This window comes from Ovis canadensis, chromosome 14, assembly GCF_042477335.2.
Source record: "Ovis canadensis isolate MfBH-ARS-UI-01 breed Bighorn chromosome 14, ARS-UI_OviCan_v2, whole genome shotgun sequence".
Lineage (NCBI taxonomy): Eukaryota > Metazoa > Chordata > Mammalia > Artiodactyla > Bovidae > Ovis > Ovis canadensis.
Genome location: NC_091258.1, coordinates 66,664,613 through 66,687,641, shown reverse-complemented (window position 1 = coordinate 66,687,641; position 23,029 = coordinate 66,664,613). Strand labels below are relative to the sequence as shown.

The 23,029-nt window shown below is 59.5% G+C and overlaps 1 protein-coding gene across 1 annotated transcript; it reads right to left on the bottom strand.

The window, feature by feature from the left end:
- Positions 1-654: 654 nt before the first annotated feature.
- On the bottom strand, positions 655-22,925 carry PPP5C (protein phosphatase 5 catalytic subunit). The gene is made up of 13 exons (XM_069549249.1): positions 21,064-22,925; positions 14,943-15,184; positions 9,035-9,182; positions 8,249-8,370; positions 6,208-6,273; positions 5,811-5,909; positions 4,863-4,968; positions 3,172-3,314; positions 2,982-3,069; positions 2,527-2,567; positions 2,252-2,430; positions 1,317-1,398; positions 655-1,173 (listed from the first exon to the last, which is right to left on the bottom strand). The coding sequence occupies exons 1-13, from the start codon at positions 21,182-21,184 to the stop codon at positions 1,111-1,113; spliced, it is 1,500 nt and encodes a 499-aa protein (XP_069405350.1). The 5' UTR covers positions 21,185-22,925; the 3' UTR covers positions 655-1,110.
- Between the last annotated feature and the right edge of the window lie 104 nt (positions 22,926-23,029).

The window sequence follows — 23,029 nt, the reverse complement described above, 5'->3', positions numbered from 1 at the left end:
AAATGCAATCGGCGCACAGGAACTTTGTGCTTATTTTCAAGACAGCGCGCTCCCCAAGAGAGGGCCTCACGCCCACTGGTTCACAGCCACCCAGCTGGCTTTGGAGAAGCAGACCAACCCGCAGGGCTACTCTGAATGCCCCACGGAATCAGGACTGAAGTCGCCTCATTTAGAGCTCAAACTTAAAAACTGAGATATAGATGGGATTCACTGTTAACTGCCAACAAAGAATAAAAGGGAAAGGGGCAGAAAACACCTCCAGTCTCCTTTGGCGTAGGGAGATATCTGCTTCGTTGTATGAGGTGAGAACCGAGGCTGGCCTTCCCTGAGAGGGGTCGGGTGAAGGCAAGGCTGACCTGAGCAGTCTCAGTGAACACTTGCTGATGAGGGGTGAGGGGTCGGGGCTCCTGCCCGCACGTGAACTGTGGATGGGGTTCTCTGTCCCAGGCGGCAAAACTCACCCCCAGGAGCCTGCTAGGACAGCAGACACAGGGGCTGCTTGGCCAGGTGGCCCCAGGATGGGCCTGTCCAGCTCCAGGGAGATGAGAGGCGAGGGGATAGGACTTCATGGGCCCCCCGAATCCCTCCAGGTCCCCTAATGAAGTGGTCACCCCAATGCCAGCAGCTCCTAAGGCCCCACCGTTCGAGACGAGCTGACTTACAATAATGACTTTATTTTAACATATTTAATTACAGACATAAAATAGCTGGGGAAGGGGGTGCGCCCCAGCCAAGCCCCACCCTGGGGCTGCCAGGAGGGGGATGCAGGTGAGGCCTCCCTGACGACCCTCCTTCCAGGGGTCTTCCTATGGTGGGGCCCTATTGCTTTAGCAGGGGAGGGGCCATGCAAGTAAGGAGGGCGGGGAAGCCTCTGGGCCCCACCCCCCCATGGCTGTGCTGGCCTTCCTCCAGAATGCCCGGTCGGCGCCCCACCCTTAGCCTCTCCACCTCCTTCTTCTTTGTTGGGGGAGCAGACCATCTGGCCAGCCCCCCACCCCCTCTGCAAACCTAAAGGGGAATAAATACAAACTTTACAAAGTAAAAGGGGGTCCAACGTTGCCCTGGGCCGGGCCTGGGGTCGATGGGGAGCAGGGCCCTGCCACGTGGGCCTCACATCATCCCTAACTGCAGCAGCGTGCTGGCGTAGGCCATGGGCTTGACATCGGGGTGAGGCTGTGAAACCAGAGGCACAGGGTCAGACACAGAAACAGGCCCGCAGCGAGGCTGGGACTTGGAGCCCCAGAGGCAGAAACCAGCCCCCCCACCTCCCCAGGGAATGGCTCTCCCTTCCGGCCCAGGCTGGGAGGCAGACTCACCACTGCTGTGAACTGGTGGAACTGGGGCCGCAGGTCGGAGCCCCGGAGGTGGATGTAGGCGGCTTTGTTCCCCATCTGGTCGCTGTGGGGACAAGGGCAGAGGGGCCATGTGGTCAGTTAGAGGCTGGGAGGGGCTGGGGGATGAAGGGGCAGGGAGAAGGGTCCCGGACAGACAGACAGGGACACAGATGTCAGGAGAGGAGTCAAGGTGGAGAGGGGCCCTGGGAGCCCAGACAGAGGAGCAGGGATGGAGGGGAGAGCCTCTCGGGGGCCGGGCGCCGGGGGGAGCAGGCCCGGGGAGCAGTGCCAGCAGGGGCAGGGCGGAGGCAGGGCTCAGGCCACAACATGGTCTCCGAGCCAACTGCGCCCTGGCTCCACCAGGCAACACGGGCACAGAGAAGCGTGGTGACCGGCCAGCTGGGAAGGACTTGGTCTCTAGGCTCGCCCAGAGCATGCGAGACTCTGGCTTCTTGAACCAAACACTAGCAAAGCGGATGGCAAGACGGACGGGGAACTCGAAGACCAGGAAACTGAAAACGTGGTCCGCGTCTGAGTCCTTCTTGGAAGCAATCAACCGGTAAGAGACACTGAGGAGGGCTACGTGGGGAAAGGGAACTCTGGTGGGGTTCTGGCGACCTGAAGGACTGACAGCGGTTATCACGGTTGTGTACAGGAGAATTCCTTCCTTCAGCAATGCCCTGGGCCATCACCGGGTGGAAGACAGGATGCCTGGGGTTAGCTTCCTAAGAGCCCACGGTGGGGGCGGGGGTGGGGTGAGATTCGGTAATTGTTGAACCTGGGTGACGGGTATGTGGGCGTTCATTACAGTATCTGATGTATCTCTGGCATTCTCTATCATGAAAAGTTAAAAAAAAAAAAAAAAGAAAACCAGTAGGCTGGGAAGAGCGGCCCGGCGGGTAGGGGTGAGGACGTACCAGTAGTTGGGGGCAGAGAAGACGGTGACACAGCGGCCGCCGTGCGCCACCTCGTAGCCCTCGGCCTTGACCTCGTGGCTGCGGATGATGTAGTCCAGCTTGTTCTCCTCCAGGAAGGCCTTGGTGACGTCGGGCCCGAACTGGCAGCTCACGCCCCGCTTGCTGACCGAGCGCCCGTTCTGGGGAGACACGCAGCTCAGGGCATCTACTCCCCTCCACCCTGTCCGCCCTGCCCACAGCCTGCACCTGCCAACCACAGCCCAGGGCAGACTGACCTGCGGCTGCGGGTCCGACCAGAGCAGGTCGCACATGGGACCTGGAGGGGAGAGAGACGAGCGTCGGGGGCTTGGCGAGGATGCTGCCCTCCATGGAGGGCACGGGGCACGGGAGGTGGGGTTCTGGGCCACCACGGGCCTCCCCACCAACCTCCCCGCCAAACCCCGTTCAATCTGTATGACCCCCAAAGCTGGAAGGAGTATTTTTTTTTTTTTCCCCCCGCTGCATCTCACAGCACGCCGGATTCTAATTCCCAACCAGGGATGGAACCCAGCCCTCTGCAGTGGAAGCATGGAGTCCGAACCACTGGACTGCCCGGGAGGTCCCTGGAGGGAGTTAAATAAATGACCGCTGCAGACACTCCTGCTCCCTGGCCAGCGCCGCCCCACGAGCGAGGTGCACGGGGCCAACGTGCAGGAGGGGACGGTGGGGCTGTCCCCGGCCACCCGGTCACCTGAATCTGGGGGCTGCCGACTCCGCTCGATCTTCCTGATGTCGTCCAGGGTGACGCCGTCTTCGCTGAACAAGCCCCCGTGCATGATCTGGGGTTCAGGCGGGGACAGCAGGGTAAGGGGAGGGGCTGGCCACACCCCACCCTCTGCCTCGCAGCCTCGTGTGGTGGCCGGGTAGGGAGCCTGCCTCACCAGCACTTTGCCGTTGATGCACTGGGCCAGCGGGAGCCACTCGAACACCTCGCTGAAGAGCTCGTACATCTGGGCTGTGTACTTGGCCTTCACCTCCCCCTCGAAGCCATAGATCTGGTTCATGTTGTCCGTCTCATGGTTGCCTGGCCGACAGCAGCATGAAATGAAACCTCAGCACCCCGCCGCTGGGCGGGGCGCCCTCCATCCAGCTCAGGCCCCAGCCAAGGCCGAGAAGGACCTCCCGGCAGCCCCAGCCAGTGGCATCCACACAGAAGCTCGCAGGTCCTTCCCAGAAACCCCGTGAGGTGGAGACGCTGTTCTCAGTCCTGTCTAGAGGGGCAGACGGGCTGAGAAGATTCACCAGTGTGTGGTCACAAGGCCCAGGCCGGCTCCGATCACCACAGGTTCAGCCCTGGTCCCGACCCTGATGACCAGAGGCACGTCCCTTGTCCCCATGAGACTCAGATTCCTTCTTGAAGGACAAGCCACACTTATGCTAGAAGCATCAGGCAACGGGGGGGGGGGTGTCTTGGAGCGGAAGAAAGGCGCCCCTGCAGTGCCTGCTGTGGGGCAGTCCCATGCCTGGGCGTCTACCTTTCCACCAGAAACCATCCTCCTCCCTCTGGGGCCGGGGGAGGCCAGGGAGCAGCCAGGCCCCCCACAGCTACCAAGTCCGGACTGCTCGAGTCCAGCTCTTTGCCGCCTCCTCCAAGGAAGCCTGCAGTAGGCGCTCACGGGATCTGTGCCACGTGCCAGGAGCGCTGCGAGAACTCCTTGAACCTGGGCGTGAACCCGGGGGGCATCAGCACGGCTGTCCCCTGACCAGGGATTGAACCTGGGCCCTCTGCATTGCGAGTGCGGAGTCTCAGCCACTGGAGCACCTCGTGCGTCGCAGAGCCCCCAGCCCAGCCCCTGCCCCCACTCCGTCCTGCTTCTCCTCCGCTCCTGGTCACATCTCCTCTGCACTGACCCCCTCTCGGCAGGCAGGGTCTCCCCACTGGTCGTCACTCCCTGGTGAACCGACCCAGCCCAATGCCACACGTACGCTGAGGAACCCCCACTTTATAGCTCCCGGAGGCCACCTAGACATCTCCTCTCCGCATCACAGCCACATCCAGATCCAAGCTCCCCAGCTTCCAGCCTATATTCTGCTCTTCCCGACACCCCTCAAGTTTCTCAGTGGCAGCTGCAGCTCTCCAGATGCTCCAGGCAAAACCCGGGAGTGGCCCCCCTCCAACCCCTTCTCTCACATCTGCATCCAGCCCACCAGCAGACACTGAGTCTACTTCAGAAGCGACCCCATCCAACCACTGTTCCCACCTGGGTCCAGCTACCACCAGTCTCCCTGCTCCCTCTCTTAGCCCTTGTCTGTTCCTCATACGGAGGCCCACAAGGTTCTATTAATACCAGAGACGGCCCCTGACCCTCCTCTGCTCAGAGGCCTCCCATGACCAAAGTCCTCCCCAGGGCCCACAGAGTTCCACTAACGCCATGCTGGTGCCCAGTGCCCAGCCTACCCAACCTGTCAGGGCGGCCCCGTGCATGGCCTCAGTGAAGGCACAAAACAAACACGCCTGTAGTCACTATCCCGCACATGCCCTGCCCAGGGCCCCGTGCTGACCCCAGGCCCCACGCTGACCCCAGACACCATGCTGACCCCCCCCAGGCCCCAGGCTGACCCCCCAGCTCACCTCGAAGTAAGTGAAAGTGATCTGGGTACAGGAGCTTAAAGCCAAAAAGGGTGAGGATCACTTCTACGGAGAAGGAGCCGCGGTCCACAAAGTCACCATTAAATATCTGCCCTGCTAAGGAAAACAAGGGGGAGTGCTCCCCCCCAGCCCCTCCAACCCCGCTCCTGTCGGCACCACCCTGGGGCCAAGAACGCCAGCAGGGCTCGGGGCACCCGGGCTCTCCTCACTTGTTGGGTCTGGCCCAGTGGTTTGGCCTCTCTGAGCCTCAGGAGGTACCAAGGTCCCCAGTTTCACCTACTTCAAGATGAACTGACGGCAGAGGGAGAGACCCTAGGTGGTTAGCCGGCTTCAGTTCTCCCCTCAGTACAGGCCCAAAGCCACAGGGCAATCGGGACATGGGCCTGGTAGCCCCGCCCAGTGGCCATTCATGAAACAATTATCCTAACAGGAGCAAATATGTATACAATGAGGGCCGGGGCCCCCGAGCCTGTCACAGGTATGAACCTGCTACCCCTCTCAGCAGCCCGATGAGGCAGATCCATTTTACAAACGACAAACCTGAGGAACTGAGAGGTGAAGAGACCTGCCCGAGTCACACAGCCGGAAAAGGGCACGGCCAAGAGGGAAGCCAGGCGTGGGCAGGGCTGCCCACCCTCACGTACGCGCTCTGCAGCAGCACACACATCCAGCCCCGTTCCAAGATGAGGAGAAGCCGGGGCTCGGACGCACTGGCCTCATGCCCAGGTCACAGCAGGCGCACACCAGCCTGGGCCTGTCTGGCCCCGGAGCCCAGAGAACAAGGCCGGCGGCTGTTCCACCCCAGCTCGGGGCCGGGGCACTCATCAGGCCTCTCCCTTCTCAGGTTCGGGCAGGGAGTCCTCTCCCTCCCGTACTCCACACCCGGAGGAGAGGCCGGGGAAGGGGGCTGGCCCTTCTGAGGAAGGATACGTAGGGGTTGGTCTCCGAGGGTAAACCGTTGAGCTCAAATATGTTGAGGAGGTCATAGAACTGGCCGTGGGTGTCCCCACACACCGTAATCTTCTCTGTCTGGAAGAAAAGAGGCCGCCGGAGAGGGAGGGGCCCAGAGAGAGACGTGGGGAGGGGACAGAGGGGAGAGGAGGGGTGAGAGGTCACAGTGGACCAAGAAGAACCATGCAACAGACACAGGCGGGGAGCACGAGACGCAGAGGGGAGGAGAGGGACAGGAGAGACACAGGGTGGGGGGAAGGAGACCAAGCCAGGGGGTGGGGAGGAGGTTGAGGGGGGTTTGTGAGTTTCTGAGCTCCGTAGCCCCTCCCCAGCCAGGGAGCCGCCCGCCCGTCCGCACACCGCCCACAGCGCGCACCTCTTTGAGCGTGGTCTCCACGAGCGTGCTCAGCTTGGAGAGGACCTCTTTGACCTGTACTAGAATCTGGAAGGCAGGGCAGGCTGTGAGCGGGGCCAGCTGGAGGGCCAGCCCCCCACCCCGGCCCCAGGGAGACCAGACTGGCCAGGAGATGCTGCTGGGTGGAGGGGAGGGGAGAGGGGAGGGAGGGGCAGGGGAGGCCCGGCTGAGTGCGTGCCCGCTGGGAACAGAGTCTGTGACCTGAGTGGGCTATGCGGCATTAAAACTATTTCACGGGAAAACCCAGATTCTCCGTTTCTCTTAAAACAATCAGCATCAGGCATAACCATGTGGGATGAATCCAGATACAGAAAGTTTAACAGAACAGCTGGCTTGCAAACATCCAAGTGTCAAAGTCACAAAAACCTCCCCAAAAGGCATGAGGCTGCTCTAAACGAACAAAAAAGTAAAACAGCGGACCATATGCAATCATTGATCCCTCAATGGATTCTGCATTAAAAAAAAAAAAGAACCGCTAAAAAGGATGTTTGGGGGAAAAAACTGGGGAAAGCTGAACTATCAGTACTAGTCCTTGTGGACTGAAGACGGACGCGGCAGCACTGCGCACACCAGGGGTGTCTGCAGCAGCGGCCGGCCTGCGCGGCCCATCTGCTTCAGTCAGTGGTGTTCTATCGCCACCGAATTCCCAAGGTGGGAATGACTAGTCATGCAGGAGAATGTCCTGTTGTTAGGGGATACAGGTCATGGTGCGACTTATTCTCAAATGGTCCAGGAAGAAGGAAAAAAATACTCTGTATACATATGCATATACATAGAAAGATAAAGCGGAAGTGTCAACACCTTAATAACTGGCGACTAGGCGAAGGGGCTATGGATGGTAACTGTGCTGGTCTTTGGACTTTTCTGCAGGTTTAACAATTTGCTAAGTGAAAAGTTGGGAAAACAGTGCTAACAAAGAAAAGCAGGAGGTATCCACTTCCGGTCAGAATGTAGAAAGTTACAAAAGACTGTCACTCTTGCCTTAATGATGGAAACAAGCCAGGAAACAAGAAGAAAAAAGAAAAAACAAAGAACACCCTGAAACATCTGAGAGTGAGAACTCAAAGAAACCTAAATGAGTCAAACTACAAGACAGTGAGGTGACCAGCTCTTCCCTGGGAGAGCGGCGGCGGCTGGTGGGCCGGCGGTGCAGCGAGGGCCAGGCTGAGAGGGGAGCAGGAGAGAGAGCCTGGGGGCCCCGCGGCAGAGGCCTCTGCCCAAGCCTGCGTCTTCTCTCCCGCGGCCACACAGAGGGCGCGAGGCGACGTGGCGGACAGGAGCCACCTGAGGCACAAAAGTGGGGGCGAGACTGGGAGCAGAGAGCCCCTCAGACAGCCCAGCAGCCGGCGGTAGGGCTGAACATCAGAGCGCTTTCCCACAGCTCCGGGAGCGGGAGACCTGAGAGCCTGCAGGCATCCCTGGGATTCCGCCAGGGCGGAGATGCCGAGCCCCGCCCCCGGGGAGTCCCGGCTCCCCTCTGGACATATCTGAAGCCAGCTCCAACTCGAGCTGCCCCTGACCTGCAGCGGGGACGGACACAGCCCCTCACTGTGGCAGCCCAACAGAAGCAGGGCCTGCCCGTGTCTGCAGGAGAGGAATCTGTCTCCATCGCTACTGTGCTTCTACACAGTGTCTGGCCCACGAGAAAAAAGCGCCAAGACGGGAAGAGCAGACAAACGGAAGCAGACCCAGAGATGACCCAGATGGTGGGAGATCTAGACAGAGACTTTAAAATAACTGTGTGGAAAACGTGTTGAAGGATCTCACAGAAAAGGTAAATGACATGCATGAACATATGGGGCCGAGAGACGAAAGCTATTAAAAAAGTAACCGATGGAAATGCTGGAGATGAAGAATTCATCTGCAGGGTGCCCAGCACACTGTGGGCTCGGCAAGCGCCAGCTGGCGGGACCGCCCTGCTCCCGCGCCCCCGCGGTGGCAGGGCTCAGGCCAGGCCAGCGCCCTGATGCTACCCCGGGCCCCGGGCTCTGGCGGGCGCTACCTGGTAGGCACACTTCCGGTGCAGCTTCTTCTGGTCCTTGTACCACTGCATGAGCTCCTGCATGAAGGTGACTGTCACCCTGCCGTCCTCCAGCTTGGGCCCACTGTACTCATCCTCGATGGCTGGCGTGTGAAGGGGGGAGGAGAGTCAGGGGCCGCGGCCACTGCCAGGATGGGAAGTGAGGCCTGGCCCCCAGGCACGGGGCAGGCTCGGCGCTAGACACACAGGTTCAGAGGGGACGGGGTGAAGACTCCGCTCGGCCAGGGCCTCTCATGGCCGGCCCCTTCTGCCCAGGCGGGCTCACAGGCCCTCTCCCTGACCTCCCGCCTATGGGGCGCCCCCTCTCTGGAAGCCTCTCCCCCGGACTCGATCTGCTAGCATTTAACATGTGAACTGACTATCAGTCCTCTCTCCGCACTAGGACACCCGCTCCAGGGGGCAGGGGCTGTGCGGGTCACAGCTGTATCCCCAGTGCCCATAATGGCGGCACCCAGTAGGGACCCAACAGTCATCCATGGAATGTTTGACAGACGCCTCTGAGCGCCCAGAGGACCTGGGGACAAATCAGGCCCATGACGGGGGGTACAACTGCGGGATGGATGCAGCAAGGAAGCTTGCCCACACCCGAGACCTCCAGCCCCCAGGCTGGACGGCGGGGTCTCCAGGAGCACAGACAGCGCGGGGGCACAGGGACCAGAGGCGCCCAGCACGCACAGTCACGCAGGGCCCAGGCGAGGACGGGGAAGGCTCTGGGCCGGGCGCAGCAGGGCACCTGGGCCGACTCACTCATGCTCTCGATGTCGAGCGAGTCCACGACGGAGCGCTTGTGCTCGTCGCCCGCGATGGCCCGCTCGAATGCCTTTTGCTTCACGATCTTGTTGCACTCCTGGTACTTCATCTTGGCATCCTTGTCATGGGGCTTCACCTTCACCACCTGGTATGCAAGGTGGCAAGAGAGGACAGAAGGAAGAGAAGAGGCATCAGCACCCAGGCGAGGCGCAGGGCAGAGGGGTCACTGGGAGGCGGGGGCACCATGACTGCCCTTGGCTGGCCTGGCCCGGCCCGGGGCTCCACGGACACTGAGCAGAGCACCCAGCCGCGTGGACGATGGGTGCAAGCCTGGACTCACTCCCCGTCTAGGTCTTGGTTTCTGTGTCCCCAAACTGGGCGCGACAGCTGCCCACACAGGGCTGCCGGGAGGGAAAACGTATTAACCCATTCAGATGCTCCTTAATACACTGCAGCTCTGACCGTCATCAAAATAAAACTGACCCTGCTCCAGCTTCATCGCTGGAACCAGAGGGGCTGAGAGGTCCCCGTGGGCTGGATCCGAAGTCATGATTTACAGCCCGACTCAACCAAAGAGGCAATGACTGGCTGGATGACACAGAGTTGCAGTTGTCTCATCTACGACGTGGGGGAGGTGACAGGCTGTTGGGGAGGATCAAGAACCAGCACGGGCCTGGCGTGCAGCCCGAGCTCTGTGGGCAGCCGCCGGCACCTGGTGGTCAGGCGCCCGGGGTCAACCTCGGGCCCTGGGGAGACCCAGGACCAGTGTGTTCCTTTGGTTCCCTCCTGAGGAAGGTGGAGGCGACAGAGCATGAACCCCAAGGCTGCCAGGAGGACGGAACGAGCAAACACTTGTGAAGGGCGTGCAGCAGCGCAGGCCGCCCACGGCGCCTTTCACGGGCTGCCGCGTCCATGGCACGGGATCGTATGCAGGAAGCACTGGGCGCTTGGCCGTGAGATTCCCTCAGGCCCCAGGAAGAGGAGCCCATCCCCTGCCCTCCCCTACCTTCCGTCTCGCTTCCTATAGACCCTGATCCCCCAAGTCCAGAGGGAGTGGGGGCTGCATTCAGACCCCAGCTCTGCCACTTACGTGCTGGGTGACCTTGGGCAAATGAATTCACCCCTCTGAGCCTCAGTTACCTGTAACTCCTCCTGTAATTATCAGTGGACCCTGCCTGACCTGCCCCCCATGCTGGCCTCCCCAGGAGTGGGCTCCCACAGCCCTGTGCCAGGGCACAGAAAACGGGGGTGCCAGGCAGCGAATGCACCCTGGTGGAAAGCCTGGCTGAGTGCGTCAGAAGCTGGGGCAAAGGTGTTTGCTGATGAGCCCTGAAGGTCAGTGTGGCTCAGCCCCGAGAATGGGCGTGCAGACCAGGTTGAGTGGCAGGAAGCGGGTCGGGGCAGGCTTGGGCCAAGGCGCCCTGCCAGGTGCCTCCACCTGCAGCAGGGTGTGGTGCAAGGCTTGGGAGAGAGGCCGCCCCAGACAGTCCCTGGAGTCCTTCCCAACAAGCAGAGGTTAGGAGTCCACGGCCCAGGATGAAGTCCAAACCGCCACTCCGCCTGGCCCACGAGGGCCTGCCCAGCCCTTTGCGTTCCCTGCTTGCCCAGCGCGAAACAGCCAGGCCAAAGCCAGAAGTCCCCAAACGTGCCGGCCCCCTCTCAGCTGCAGGCTGGTACACCCCCGGCCCAGAACACCTCATGTCCACCCTCAGTGACTCTCCAGCCCTGCCTCCTCCTCCTCCAGGTCTCCGCCCCCCGCCCCTGCCCTCTCCCATCTCCCAGGCTGGGTCAGGCACCCGCTCTGGGCTCCCACAGGGCCCTGGGCTACCCCCCACCGCCCCGCCCCAGCCCTGAGCACCGCAGGAGACGGGTCTACCTCCCCAGCGGTAGGTGGCCATGGCCGCGAGGGCAGGGCTGAGGCTGTGTCCCAGGTGTAAGGAGTGCCCGAGAGGGCGGATGCCCCACTAAGCATTTCCTCTGAGCCAGCGCCCTCTTTTCAGAGAGCTCACGGGTGGGGGTGTGGGCCGGAAGCAAACACCGATGACCCCGGGAACAAAGGAACGGAGCAGTAAGAGCGCACAGCTTTCTCTGTGCCCGAGGCTGTAAGCGACAACCTCGCTCACTTTCTCCTCAGGGCAGCTCTCTGTGATGTCATCACAGCTGCACCTCACGGATGGACAGGGAAACTGAGGCTGGGAGAGGTGAACTCACTGACCCAGGAAGCCAGGATTCCATTCTCTCCCTGCTGAAGATCCTGCTCCCACTGCACACGCTGGGACGGGACCCCTCCCCACCTACTGCCACGGTCCCCACAGCACCTGACACGCCTTCCAGAGACACGCTGCAGGCCTGGGTCTTAAGAGCAGGCTCTGGGGCCAGGCCTCCAGGCCTTGCAGTGGGGGGAGGCCCCGAGGCTTGCTGGCTCAGAACTGAATGCTGGACTTCTCTTTAAGAAGAGGGATCTCACAGCAAGTGGGGTCTGGGTTGTGTCCCGTCAGCATCCTGTGACAGTGACGCCAGGCATGTCACTGGGGGAAAGTGGGGCGGTGGGGTCTTTGCCTTACTCCTTATACCTGCATGTGAAACCACAACGCTCTCAGAATAAACAGCTGTTTTTACAAAGTGGTTTCAGCTGCGAGTATTCCCGGGCAGTAAGTCCAGGGACTCAGACCGATGAAATGGTAACATGGGCTTGTGACCCCCACATAATGCCACGGGGCCAGTGTGTATCTGGGAAACGGGAACTCTCTGGAGTTCAAGAAGGTGACGCAGAGCACACGCTCCATGCAATGGGACGTCCTCAGGAAGTCTGGGTGGCTCACTCCTGTTTCTGCAGTGAAACCTCCAGAGGCACCACATGGGACTGCGAACCCTCCAAACCCAGAAAGTCCCAGGCGTAGGTGGCGAGTATAGAAGGAGTCCCCCAGACCCATCCTGGGCCCTCGTGACTGTCTGAGCTCTAGCTGCAGACAGGAGAGAACACAGGTGGAATCTTGTGAGAAGAGGACCCGTGAAGGGGCGCGGAATCCTGGAGCCAGGGTCCCCATGAAAGAATGAACTCGGAAACGAGGGAGAGGCGTTGGTGGGGGGATTCAACACGGACCTGGAGAGGGGTGATCAGCTCCTGTCCTAGAGGTGGAGCAGAGTGGAGACACCCCCGAGCCTCCAGCCCCTAACAAGGCCCTGTGTCTGCACACAGCCCTTCCTGGGGGCCCGTGGGCTCTTCCCAGACACCCTCAGGAGAAAGCACACCCAGAAAGTGCCCCTGAGCGGGGGCCCTACTCCACCGAGTCCTCACAAGGCCACTGAGGCAGGAGATCCAAAGCGCTCAGAGCTACACAGCTCACGGCCTGGCGTTCTGACCATGGAGCCGGTGAATCCAGCCCCTGCACGAGTGACCTGCAGAACTGGGGACCTCGACTCAAGGCAAGATTTCACACCTAATACACACCCGTATTCACAGAAATGGAAACATGCGCGCACACACACGTGCGTACTCCCTCCAGACTGAACTGCTGTCTTCTCTGGTCTATCTGACGAAGACAGACGCGCTGGCCTCAATCACCCCACTGAGCGTTACAAGCATGGACTCTGGGTTCACGGCTCTCGTCTCTGCTGGGCGACCTTGGAGGAGGGACAGCGTCTCTCTAGACCTCAGTTTCCGTGCTGTAAAACAGTGAATCCGTTTTCCTTCATGCACAAAGCATGTAAAGTGCTCACAACAGAGCTGGGCCCGCAGTGAGCATGCAGACGAGGAAACTGAGGCTGAGAAAGGAAAGGCCCTTCACCTGAGGGCCAGGCCATGTAATGCTGTCTAACCAAGGTCGCGTCTTGGTTCTGCCTCCAGAGGTGCCACGACTGAAGAGGGGTCTGGGCCCATTCTCCGCGAATCCCTAGCGTGTCACCATACAATGGCTCTGGAAGTAGAGACTGCATGGGGAGCCACCCCAGGCTGGCCCCTCTGCCCTGCACCCAGAGTCTGATGAAATGTGTCAGAGAGGACAGCCTGCAGGCAGGCGGATGGTCCAGGCAGGCAAGGACCTCAGGCTCGTGCAGGGGGTCCCCAGGGCTGCTGGCAGAGACCCCACAGGGAAAGCGGTCGTGACCCAGCCCCTCACAATCCCACAAGGCCTGGGATAAAGCTGTGTATGCCCGCGAGATGGCTGGAAGTGACCATCTCAGACTCCAGGAGTACGCGCTGCAAGGCCCCAGGCTGGGTCAGAGCAGCGAGAAAACCTCCATTTCGGGCCTTGGGGAGACGGCCCTGCAACCCAGGAGGGAAGGCCCCGCGCAGATCCGTACTTGGGGCTCCTCTCATCTTCTGCCCCCTCCCTTCTCTCCCCAGCCCCTCCCCCGCTTTGGAGAGCTGCCCCCACCCACCCCAACTGCCCTCCTGAGTTACTCATTACTGAGCCCTCGAGACCCCGTGACCTGTGCTCACACCACTTCAGCAGCGCCCGACAGCCACCCAGAAGGTGGCCACGCCTCTCGGCACCACTGCCAAATGAGGACACCCCGGGCCCAAGCAGGGGACCAGCTGGACAACGACCGGGGAGCCCAAGTTTGTCAGGACCCCACTCTGCAGCTCCTTCCTCCATCCTCCCAGGGGGTCACCCCAGCCCCCGCCTCCACTCCGACTCCCGGGCTCTAAGTCATCTCCTCCTCCCTGCCTCTGCCCTACCCTGCCCTACCTCAGGTGCCCTGGCCCGGGGCTCAGCACGAACCTGCACTGAAGGCTGCCCTCCTCTCTGGGCCAGCGGCCAGCAGCCCGCCCCGGCCGTCTGACCTGCCCCCTCCAACTGCAGCCCACAGCTCTCGGCCTCCCGTGTTGTCCCACCTGACACAAAAGAAGCTGCTCAGAGCGTGTGATGGAGGAAATGAAAGGAGGCAGTGAGGCTGTGTGCACGTGGAAGGGGGGCACGACAATCATTCATTCAACAAATGCTAAGCCCCTGCTGGGTGCCAAGCACCGTCCCAGGGAGCGTCCTAGAACAAAAAGAACCCCCGCTCTCAAGAAGCTATTCTCTGGATGGGGGAAGACGCCAGCCAGAGGCTGGGCTGCCTGCATTTAGACCCCAGCTCCACCGCTTGCCTGCTACATGCAGGTGGGCGGGTGCCTTGAGCCTCCTGGGCCTCAGTCTCCCCATCTGCACAATGGGGGTAACCACAGCTCCCGCCTCACAGGGCTGCCACACAAGTCACTCAGCTGGCTGGCGTGAAGGGGAGAGGCCGAGCCTGGCATGCAGGCATGCTCTGTGAGGCCTTCCCACTATCGCGACCAGAGCAGTGACAGCAGCGGGAGCAGTGGATGAGCGAGTGACCTGGCGACCCCTGCCGTCCTCTGGGTCCCCTCCCCGTCACCTCCTCAAAACACACCCCCATGCGCTGTCCCTCTATCGCACCTCACCGCATTCTCTTTCTCCCAGGCCCACATCCTCACCTGCAACGACTGTTTGCCCTCCCAATGACAGGTTCATTTTTTGCCCTCCTCCAAATTATAAGCTCCACCAGAAGGGCTATGTGCTTCTTGTTCACCAACGGTAATAACAACAATAATCAGAATAGTTAATTGCATGTGCTGACTATGTGCTAGGTGCTGTTCTAAATGCCCCAAAAGCAGAGGCTCATTTATTCTTCACGGCAACCCCAAGAGGCAGGTCTTTGCCCCCCCATTTCATGGATACAGGGAAGAATGCGCAGAGAGGCCAGGTGACTCGCCCAAGGTCACCAGGCAGCAAGGGCAGAGCTGGGCTGTGAACCCAGCTGGCGTGTGCTGGATGAGCGAGCGGTGAGTAAATGTGAGCACAGCCTCCTCACGCCTTGCCCGTCAGGTCTGGCCAAGCACCAGGAGGTCCCAGCCCACCCGCCTGGCCCTCAACACCAGCCTGGTTCAGGCCCGGCTCACCGTCTCATAGTCACGCAGGGCGGCCCGGAACTTGCCCAGCGCCATGTTGCTGGCGGCCCGGCGGTAGTAGCCCTTGATGTACTTCTTGTCCATCTCGATGGCCCGCGTGGCGTCGGCCAGCGCGTAGCCGTAGCACTCGGTGCGCAGGTAGGCCAGGCTGCGGTTGCCATAGTAGATGGCATTGCTGGGGTTCAGCTCGATGGCCTGGCTGTAGAACTTGATGGCGTTCTCGTAGTCCTTGGCTGTGAAGATACAGGAAGGGGGGGCGGGGTATGAGGCAAGGGTGTCACCCCCAGCCAGCAGGGGTCCTAGGCTGGGGACTGCCCAGTCCCCCCACTTACAGATGGAGAAACTCAGGCCCAGAATGGAGCTCAGAAACGTCTCTCCAGCCCGCTCCCCTTCCTGACTTGTCCCACCCTAGCACAAGCCCAAATCCCTAACTCCCTAAATCACTTCCACATACCTGCCCACCCAACCATCGCCCCTCAAGGCCCCAGCTAGGCAACACTTCCTCCGGAACTTCCGGAGGGTCTTCTGAATGTACCCCAGAGAGGGTATGTTAGTGAGTGCCAGCCCTGAGATGGTAATCAGCAACTCAGTCTGCCCTGAGCCCCAAAACAAGTATACAAGCCCAAAGAGGGGTTCCAGTAAAACAGAAGTGGGGACAGAAAAGGGACCTACTTAGGGCTCAGGAAGGTGACACAACAGAGACTCAAAGGAAGCGATAAACCAGACCAGAGGGAGAGCCTTCCCCATGGAAGGAATAGCAGGTGCAAAGGCACTGGGGAGGAGAGCACGAAGTTCTAGGACCAGCGAGAGGGTGGTGTGTCTGGGGCGGGGTGAGCCTGGGGAGGGTAGGAGGTGAGGGCAGGGGAGCTGGCAGGACGCATCCCAAAGTCCACAGCCAGAGCAGGGTGCAGCGACAGGACATGACATCTGGCCTAGGGGAAAAATCCATTTTATTTGAAATGAGCCACGGCTGTGCCCTGCCTGTTACACCTCGACCCGGGGCATCCGCACATCCCCACGGCACAAGCACCATCTGGTGCTCCCTCTACAGCAAGCCACAGAGGTCTTGTTCAAGGTCAGACGCTCAGTCTGTATCTGCAGAGCTGTCTTGGCCCACGTGGCTGTTCAACAGGCAGGAGACGGAAGCCAGGGGGAGCGCCCGACCTGAGGGTACGTGATGTGCCAGGTGCCTTGGGGGGCTCTTGGCACACAGGTCCCTGCACAGGTCCCTCATGGCACCCCGAGGACGGCTGCGTTAGCCCCACTTCCAGATGAGGCTCTAAGAGGGAAACCACGTCCCCAGGCAAGTGGCAGACAGGGGCTCCGAAGCAGGCGAAGCGCCGCGGGCTCCCACGGTCACCCTCTGCACGAGGTGGCCTCTGGGGGGACCGGCACAGGGCAGACACGGACATGGGGGCAGGCAGCCTGGGCCCCATCCCCGCTCTACTCCCAGTGAGCTGTGTGTCCTGGGGCAACTTACGTACCCACTCTGGGCTAAAGTTTCAGAGAGTCCTCCGGACCCTCAGCCTAAAGTAAGAACTCCTGCCCTAACTCCCACTGTTCTTTTCCCCAGAGGCATCTGAGAAAACAGGACCTTCCTTTGTTGTGTTTGCTTATTGCCCAGCCTCCCAATGTGAACTTAAGTCCTGTAAGGGCAGGGGCGCTGTCTGTCTTACTCTGAACCCTGGCCCTGTCTGAGGACACAGACACCCCCGCCCTGCTGTCCAGGGGCTCACGATCCAGTTGGAGGTTGGGACGGCACACAGATCACCGCCCCCCAGGCCGTGACACCCGCAGTGCTGTGGCTGGGGCCACCCAGTGGGGATGCCAGGGCTGAGACTCGGAGGAGGAGGAGTCAGGAGAAAAGAACGGAAGAGGACTCCCGGCTCCGTGAGTGGTTCCTGAATGAATGAAAGAAGGTAGGAAAGAAAGAGAAAGACGGACACACCGACAGTAGAGAAGGAAGCCAGGTGCTGCGAGGTGCCAGGAACAATGTTACGATTCCTTCCGCAGGCGAATGTCTGGCAATCTTTCAAATGGCTCGGATGTCACCTCCTTTGAGAAGCCTTCCTTGACACCCAGGCGGGGTCAGGCACCTTTCTGAGCGGCCCCCGCCCCGAGGCCCCGCTCTCCCAGGCCTCCCTCTCTGGGCAGTCACCGTTAGGTGATGGGTGTGTCTCCCCAGGACCGTGAGCCCTGGCTGGAGGGCAGGCCCAGGACTTCCCAGAAACATGCCTGGGCAGAACGAGGCAGCCGAGTCTGACCGACCCTCCCTGGAATGCCAACACCTTCGAGGACTCCTTCCAGCCTCCTGGCCGGATTCCAGAGGCCAGCAGCCAGCGTGCCTGCTGTGTACCTCTGGGCACGGGGTGGGGAGCCTGACATCAGGCTCTGAGGATCCCGACCATGAGACCCTAGACAGATAGCCTCCCCTCTCTGAACCTCAGCTTGCTCATCTGAAATGTGGGAAGCACAACTGGTCCCGCCTCATGGGCTGGCTGTGAGGGTTAAAAGAACTCCCAGATGAAATGTGGCTACAGCCGAGAAAGCGATCAGCAGATGCTCGTAAAAGAACGGACTGAACAACCGACTGGAGGGGAGAAGAGACTAGAAAAGAGGAAACGGGAGGGGCCTGGGCTTCACACAGCTCTCGGACACAAGATCCCAGCCCTGCTCTACAAATATGAGTGCACTTAACCCTCAAGGGAGGCCCCATTTTAGAGAGGAGAAAGCGAGGCACAGAGAAGTTAAGGTCTTCCCAGGGGTCACACAGCAACTAAGACAAAGAAACAAGATTTGAACCCGGGCAGCCTGAGCTCTTAACCGGGTGAAGTCTTGGACTCAGGGGCCTCCTTCGGGGTTAAACGGAACCCCTCTCTTTGTACAGAAGGCGGTAGGAGGCGATAAGGCTCAGAGAGAGGGGAAGAGGGGTGAATGACAGGAGGGACCAGGCTCTTCCCCCCGGGGCCTCTGGATCAGGCCTGAGTTCCCAGGGGTCAACCAGCTAGGGTCCTGCAAGCCCCTGGGGGCCCTCATCTCCCCGCTCACCGCCCCGGGGCCAGGACGGCTCCAGGTAGGGCTGCGGGTAAGGACTCTGAATGTGGGAGCCAAGCACGTGGTGAGGAAGGGGGATATCCGGGCCGTGCCGCTCGCACACTCTGACCTTGAGCAAGCGGTTTCACTTCTCGGAGCCTCAGCTTCCTCTATAAAACAAACAGGGCCCGCTCCTGCCTGCCTCCCAGCGCCCGGGGGAGGATTAGACAAAGTGGTGTACCTGGCCCCCGCGGGGGCTCAATTAAGGCGAGCTGTAATTAATCTTTTTATTGTTATTCCCCTGGGCCTGGGGACTGGGGCTCTGTGCCTACAGCTGCCTGCCAGACAGCAAGGGGCTTGGACCAGGAGGGGCATCCCCCTCCATTCCAGCTCAGTGCCAGCGCCGCTGGCTACCCGCCCAGTTTCAGGCCTCCCAGAGCTCAGAACCCAGGTCCTGGGGGGGCAAGGAGCCCCTCCGGAAGGCCCACTGTTTCCCATAATTCTCCCCTCATCTCAGCATCTGTCCCCATGCTTGCCGCTCTTCTCAAGCCCCATTTCAGGGGCAGTCTCACCTTCCACACTGCCCCAAGCTGGAGACTGGGCCCTGGCAGGGACACCTGATCCGGCAACCCTCAAAGCCAGGCAGTCACCTTGTTCTGTCAGGTCAACCTCCAGAAAGTCTCTCAAATCTCTTCTTTCACATCCATCCTGACTGCCCGTCTCTACCTGGTCTGGCCTTCATCCTCTCCTGTTCAGGGTCCTGCCTCAGCCTCCCCCAAGCTCTTCCAGGCCCCGGTCCTTCACCTCCAGAGGGGTCTTCCTAAAGCCACAAACCCAATCCCATCCTTTCCCTGCCTCCTCAGAGTCCCCAGGCAGGACGCTCAGGCTCCCCATGCAGCCTCACCATCAACACTGGCCTCTCAGGCTCCAGCCCCGCTCACTTCCTCAGTGCTCGGCTCACCTCTGGGCCTCTGGCATCCCACTCTTCCCTCCTGGGGTTCCCTCTCTCCAGGTGACCGCTATCATTCTCCCTCTGAAACACTTCTTGAGTCGGTTTCTGTCTCCGGCCTGGTGGGCACCACTCACCTGTCCACCACCTTTCCGGGTCTCCAGCCTTGTCCTTGGGTCCGGTCTCTGCAAGGCCACTGGGGGATCCCTTCCATCACTAAGCAGCCTATGCTGCTCCTCTCTTCAAACGTCCCATGGCTTCCTGCCACCCTTGCGATGACATCCACACTCCCTGACCCGCCTCCAGGGTCTACCTCCAGCCTCACCTCTCGCCAGTCCCACCTCCTCACTGCTCCGGTCTGACCTGACCTTCCCACCAGAGGCTAGCTCTCCGCTAAGGCTCCCACATGGGAGATCCCTCCCACGCCGCGCCCTGCCTGCAGGGCCCTCTGCTGTGGGCCTCCTCTCTCTCCTGCAGGATCAGCTCTATTGGTCTATAGTCTTAGTCTCTTCCGCTCTTTAAAAAACAAAAGCAGCACCCCGCACCCCCAATTTCTCCACTGCCCATCAGAAACAAAATTCTCAAAACCCCTGTCAACACTGGCTGTCTCCACTTCCTCATTTCCCATTCACTCTTCAGCGCCCTCCCCTCTGGCTACCAGCCCCATCATCCCCTAGAAACTGCTTGGGTCAAGGCTACCACCAACGGAGCCAAATCCAACGATCAATGCTCAGTGCTGGCTTTTGCAGCATCCCATCTCAGGCACATCCCTTCCTTCCAGAAGCACTCCTTTCTCTCAGCTTTCTTGATTTTCCCCACCACCTCAAGGACCACTCCAAAGCAGCCTCTTCAGTTCTAACCACTAGAATTCCTTGAGGTTCTACCCTAAGCCCCTTCTCTTCCAAGGTGACCTCCTCCATTCCCACAGGCTGTTCCAGTCCACCCAGAGGCTGATCCTGCCCAAATTCCTCACTAGAGAGTTCCAGGCTGGTCCATCTCTCCACTCAAGAGCTCCTCTGGGAGACTCAAGTCAAATCCGAACTGGTCTGTGCAGTGACTTATGAAACCCCTACGATATCTGGCCCCTGTCCTAAGCTTATCTTGTATCTGTTTCCCTGCTAACTTGTTAAAATTCCAGCCAAGCCAGCCAATCTCCTTTCATTTCCAACCTCAGGGCCTTTGCACAGGCAGCACCACCCACCTGGGACACTCCTTCCCAATTGTCCTCTGAAACTTAAATGCCTTTTCCTCGGTAAGGCTTTCCCTGACCAACCTCTCTAAGGTCGTGGCCTCCAACCCTTATTCTCTATGTCTCTGTTGGGGTTTTTCCAAAGGGCTCATCATAGCTCCTAAGTTATTTTATTATTTCTGTGTGTTTGCTCAATGTCTGATTCTCCTGCTAAATTACAAACTACCTAGGGCCAGGGCCACATCTGTGTCAACTGCTGCTGTGTACCTAAAGTCAAGCACAGTCCTTAGCACGCAGCGGATGCTCAATAAACGGACCGAATCAATGAATGAATGGGTGCGCCCACATCCTACTTTCCTAAGACTCTAAGTCATACTAGTCTTGGATTGCCTCATCTCTACCCCCAGAGCCTTCCCTCTCCTGGAGTAACCTCAAATCTCCTTCCTGGCCCTCCCATCTAATGATCTATTTCCCATTCCCACGATCGCCTGCTCTATCAGGACAGTTCCCCCTCTTCCCCCAACTTGGTGTCTCTCCACTTGGAGTCTCCCCACTTGGTAGCGCCATCACTCCTCCGCCCCATGTCACGACTTGGTAGCACCCTCTTCAGGTCGCGCCATAAGCTGACACCTCTGGGGTCTCACATTTGGTGGTGCTCCCATTCCGGTCCCCCTCCTGTTTCACACTTGGAAGCGCCCTCCTCAGTCTCCCCACTTAGCACCCGCTCCGCTCGCCACTTCCAGGTATCACCCCTTCTCTCCGGAGCCCCCTCTGCCGCCCCTTGGTAGGGCCATCCTCGCCCTCCCCACGCCCGGTCACTTGGTAGTGCCTGCCCCGCGCCCAGGCTGCCGCTCCGCGTTGCCATGGTTCCGCGCGGGCCCGGCACCCCTTGACTTGGGGCTGCTCTCCACCCTCCCTCGCTCCCTCCAGGGCGGGCGCACCTTTGAAGTAGTCGTTGGCCTGCGTCTTGAGCTCCTCTGCCCTCTTCAGAGCGCCATCAGCCGGGGGCTCGTCCCGGGGGGGCTCAGCACACTCAGTCCGCTCGCCCTCCGCCATCGCCATGCCGCAAAGCGACCCCCACCCTGGCAACGGCCTCCAGCGGCACCCGGCCGAATCGTCGCGAAGGAGTGCCGACTTGCCGCTGCCGCTGCTGCACAAGTGTCGTAAAGCGCGGGCCCCGAAAGCTCCCTTCGCGCGCCTGCGCAGGGCCCTTTCGCCATAGAGCGCGCGGAGGACAAGGTGACCAGACGGCCTCCGACGGCGCCCTAGAATGAGCCAATGAGGAAGGCGAAAAGGGGCGCGCGGGCAAAAAGGCCCGGCGTGGTCCCGGGTCCCAAAGTTCCGTGTTCCGAGCCACAGAAGTTTCTCGGGGTCTTAGAGTGGGCTCTCCCTGCCGTCATCTCCGGATGGTAGGTGGTTTGCGAACGCTGCTAGTGGGTGTGGCTTTTCTTTGTGACAGTACTGTCCCTGACGCGGAACCCTAGCCGGGGGGTGTCTAGCCCTATTGTCAAGTACCTGTGTGACCTTGAGCAAATCTTCGTATCCTCTTCAGGGCCTCACTTATCCCTCTCTGGAAAATGGACAGTTTCTCAAACCGACAGAAGAAAGGGTCAGAGTTTCTAAGTTATTAACTAAAGGTACCCTGTATCCCCTAGACTCAGAAGTTTGTTGCACCATCTCCTTTCTCCGTTCTCACCCCTCATTCAGCAGCCTTCCATGGCTCCTCAGTGCCGTTAGGAGAAAACCGAGACTTTTTCTGATGAGCTATAAGACCCTGAATAGTCTAGCCTTAGGCAACATTTCCAGATGCCACTCCTATCCGCAATCCCCATTCACTGTACACCCTTCCGGGCCACCTTTCCCAAGCCCACAGCCACTACTCAATGCTAAAGTATAACGCTAAATTCTTTAAGGCTCTGCTCCGGCTCCCCTCCTGGGGATAGCACGAGATATCCCACCCTCAAAGTTTCTTGTCCTGGCAATGAGACCCTAGCACAGCCAACGGTCACCCGAGAAGCTACAAGCTAGTATCACCTCCATTTTACAGATAAGGACACTGAGGTTGGTAGAGGGCAATGCACTTGCCCAAGGTCATACAATAAGAAAGTCACAGAGCCAGAACATGAACCTGTCCCACCTTATTCCTGTGCCTTTCATTCTTACCCTACTCTCTCTCTATGCTTCAGAGCCTACCCTATCGGTTAGATTGTTGATTGTTTTGAGGGCGAGGGATGCTGTAATGGATCTGAATCTTGAATTCGAATACAGCTGAGCCCTTTCCTGCTGTGTGACCTTGGCCACAGTGATCATCTTCTTTGAACCTCAGTTTCATCTTCTGCAAAATGGAGATGATAACTGCCTGTTGTCTAGGATTACAGGAGAGTTTGATAAGAACATATATGTAAAGTGACAGGGAGCCTAACACACAGAACTTTTTATATCCTTTCCATTGTAAGTACTCAAAGTGGGACAGTACCTAGAGTTGATGGTTGGGGTAGGGGTTGGGGAGAGTGGGCAGCCTCAGGAGGTTATGGGAGGACCTTAACCAGCAGGAGTAGGCAAGGAAGACTTCTTGGAGGAGGGGATGTCTGAACGAAGATCTAAAGTATAAGTAGGAGATAACCAAGTGAGGAGGGAGGGAAGGGAGAAAGGCAGAGGGCACAGCAAGTGTCGAAGCTTAAAAGTGGTTTTCTTCCTTTGAAAAGATTCTTTTGTGGAACATAGGAGAGGAGTTATGACGGTGACATGGCAGGTCAGGCACACCCATGTACACATGAGTCTCTAGACGTACAATCTCTCTTTCATGTATATACATACATGCACAGTCAAGTACAGAGAATCATGTCACACAGATAAACACCAGTACACAGAACTGCAGTGTCAAACTCCTATATGCGCATCCAGAAT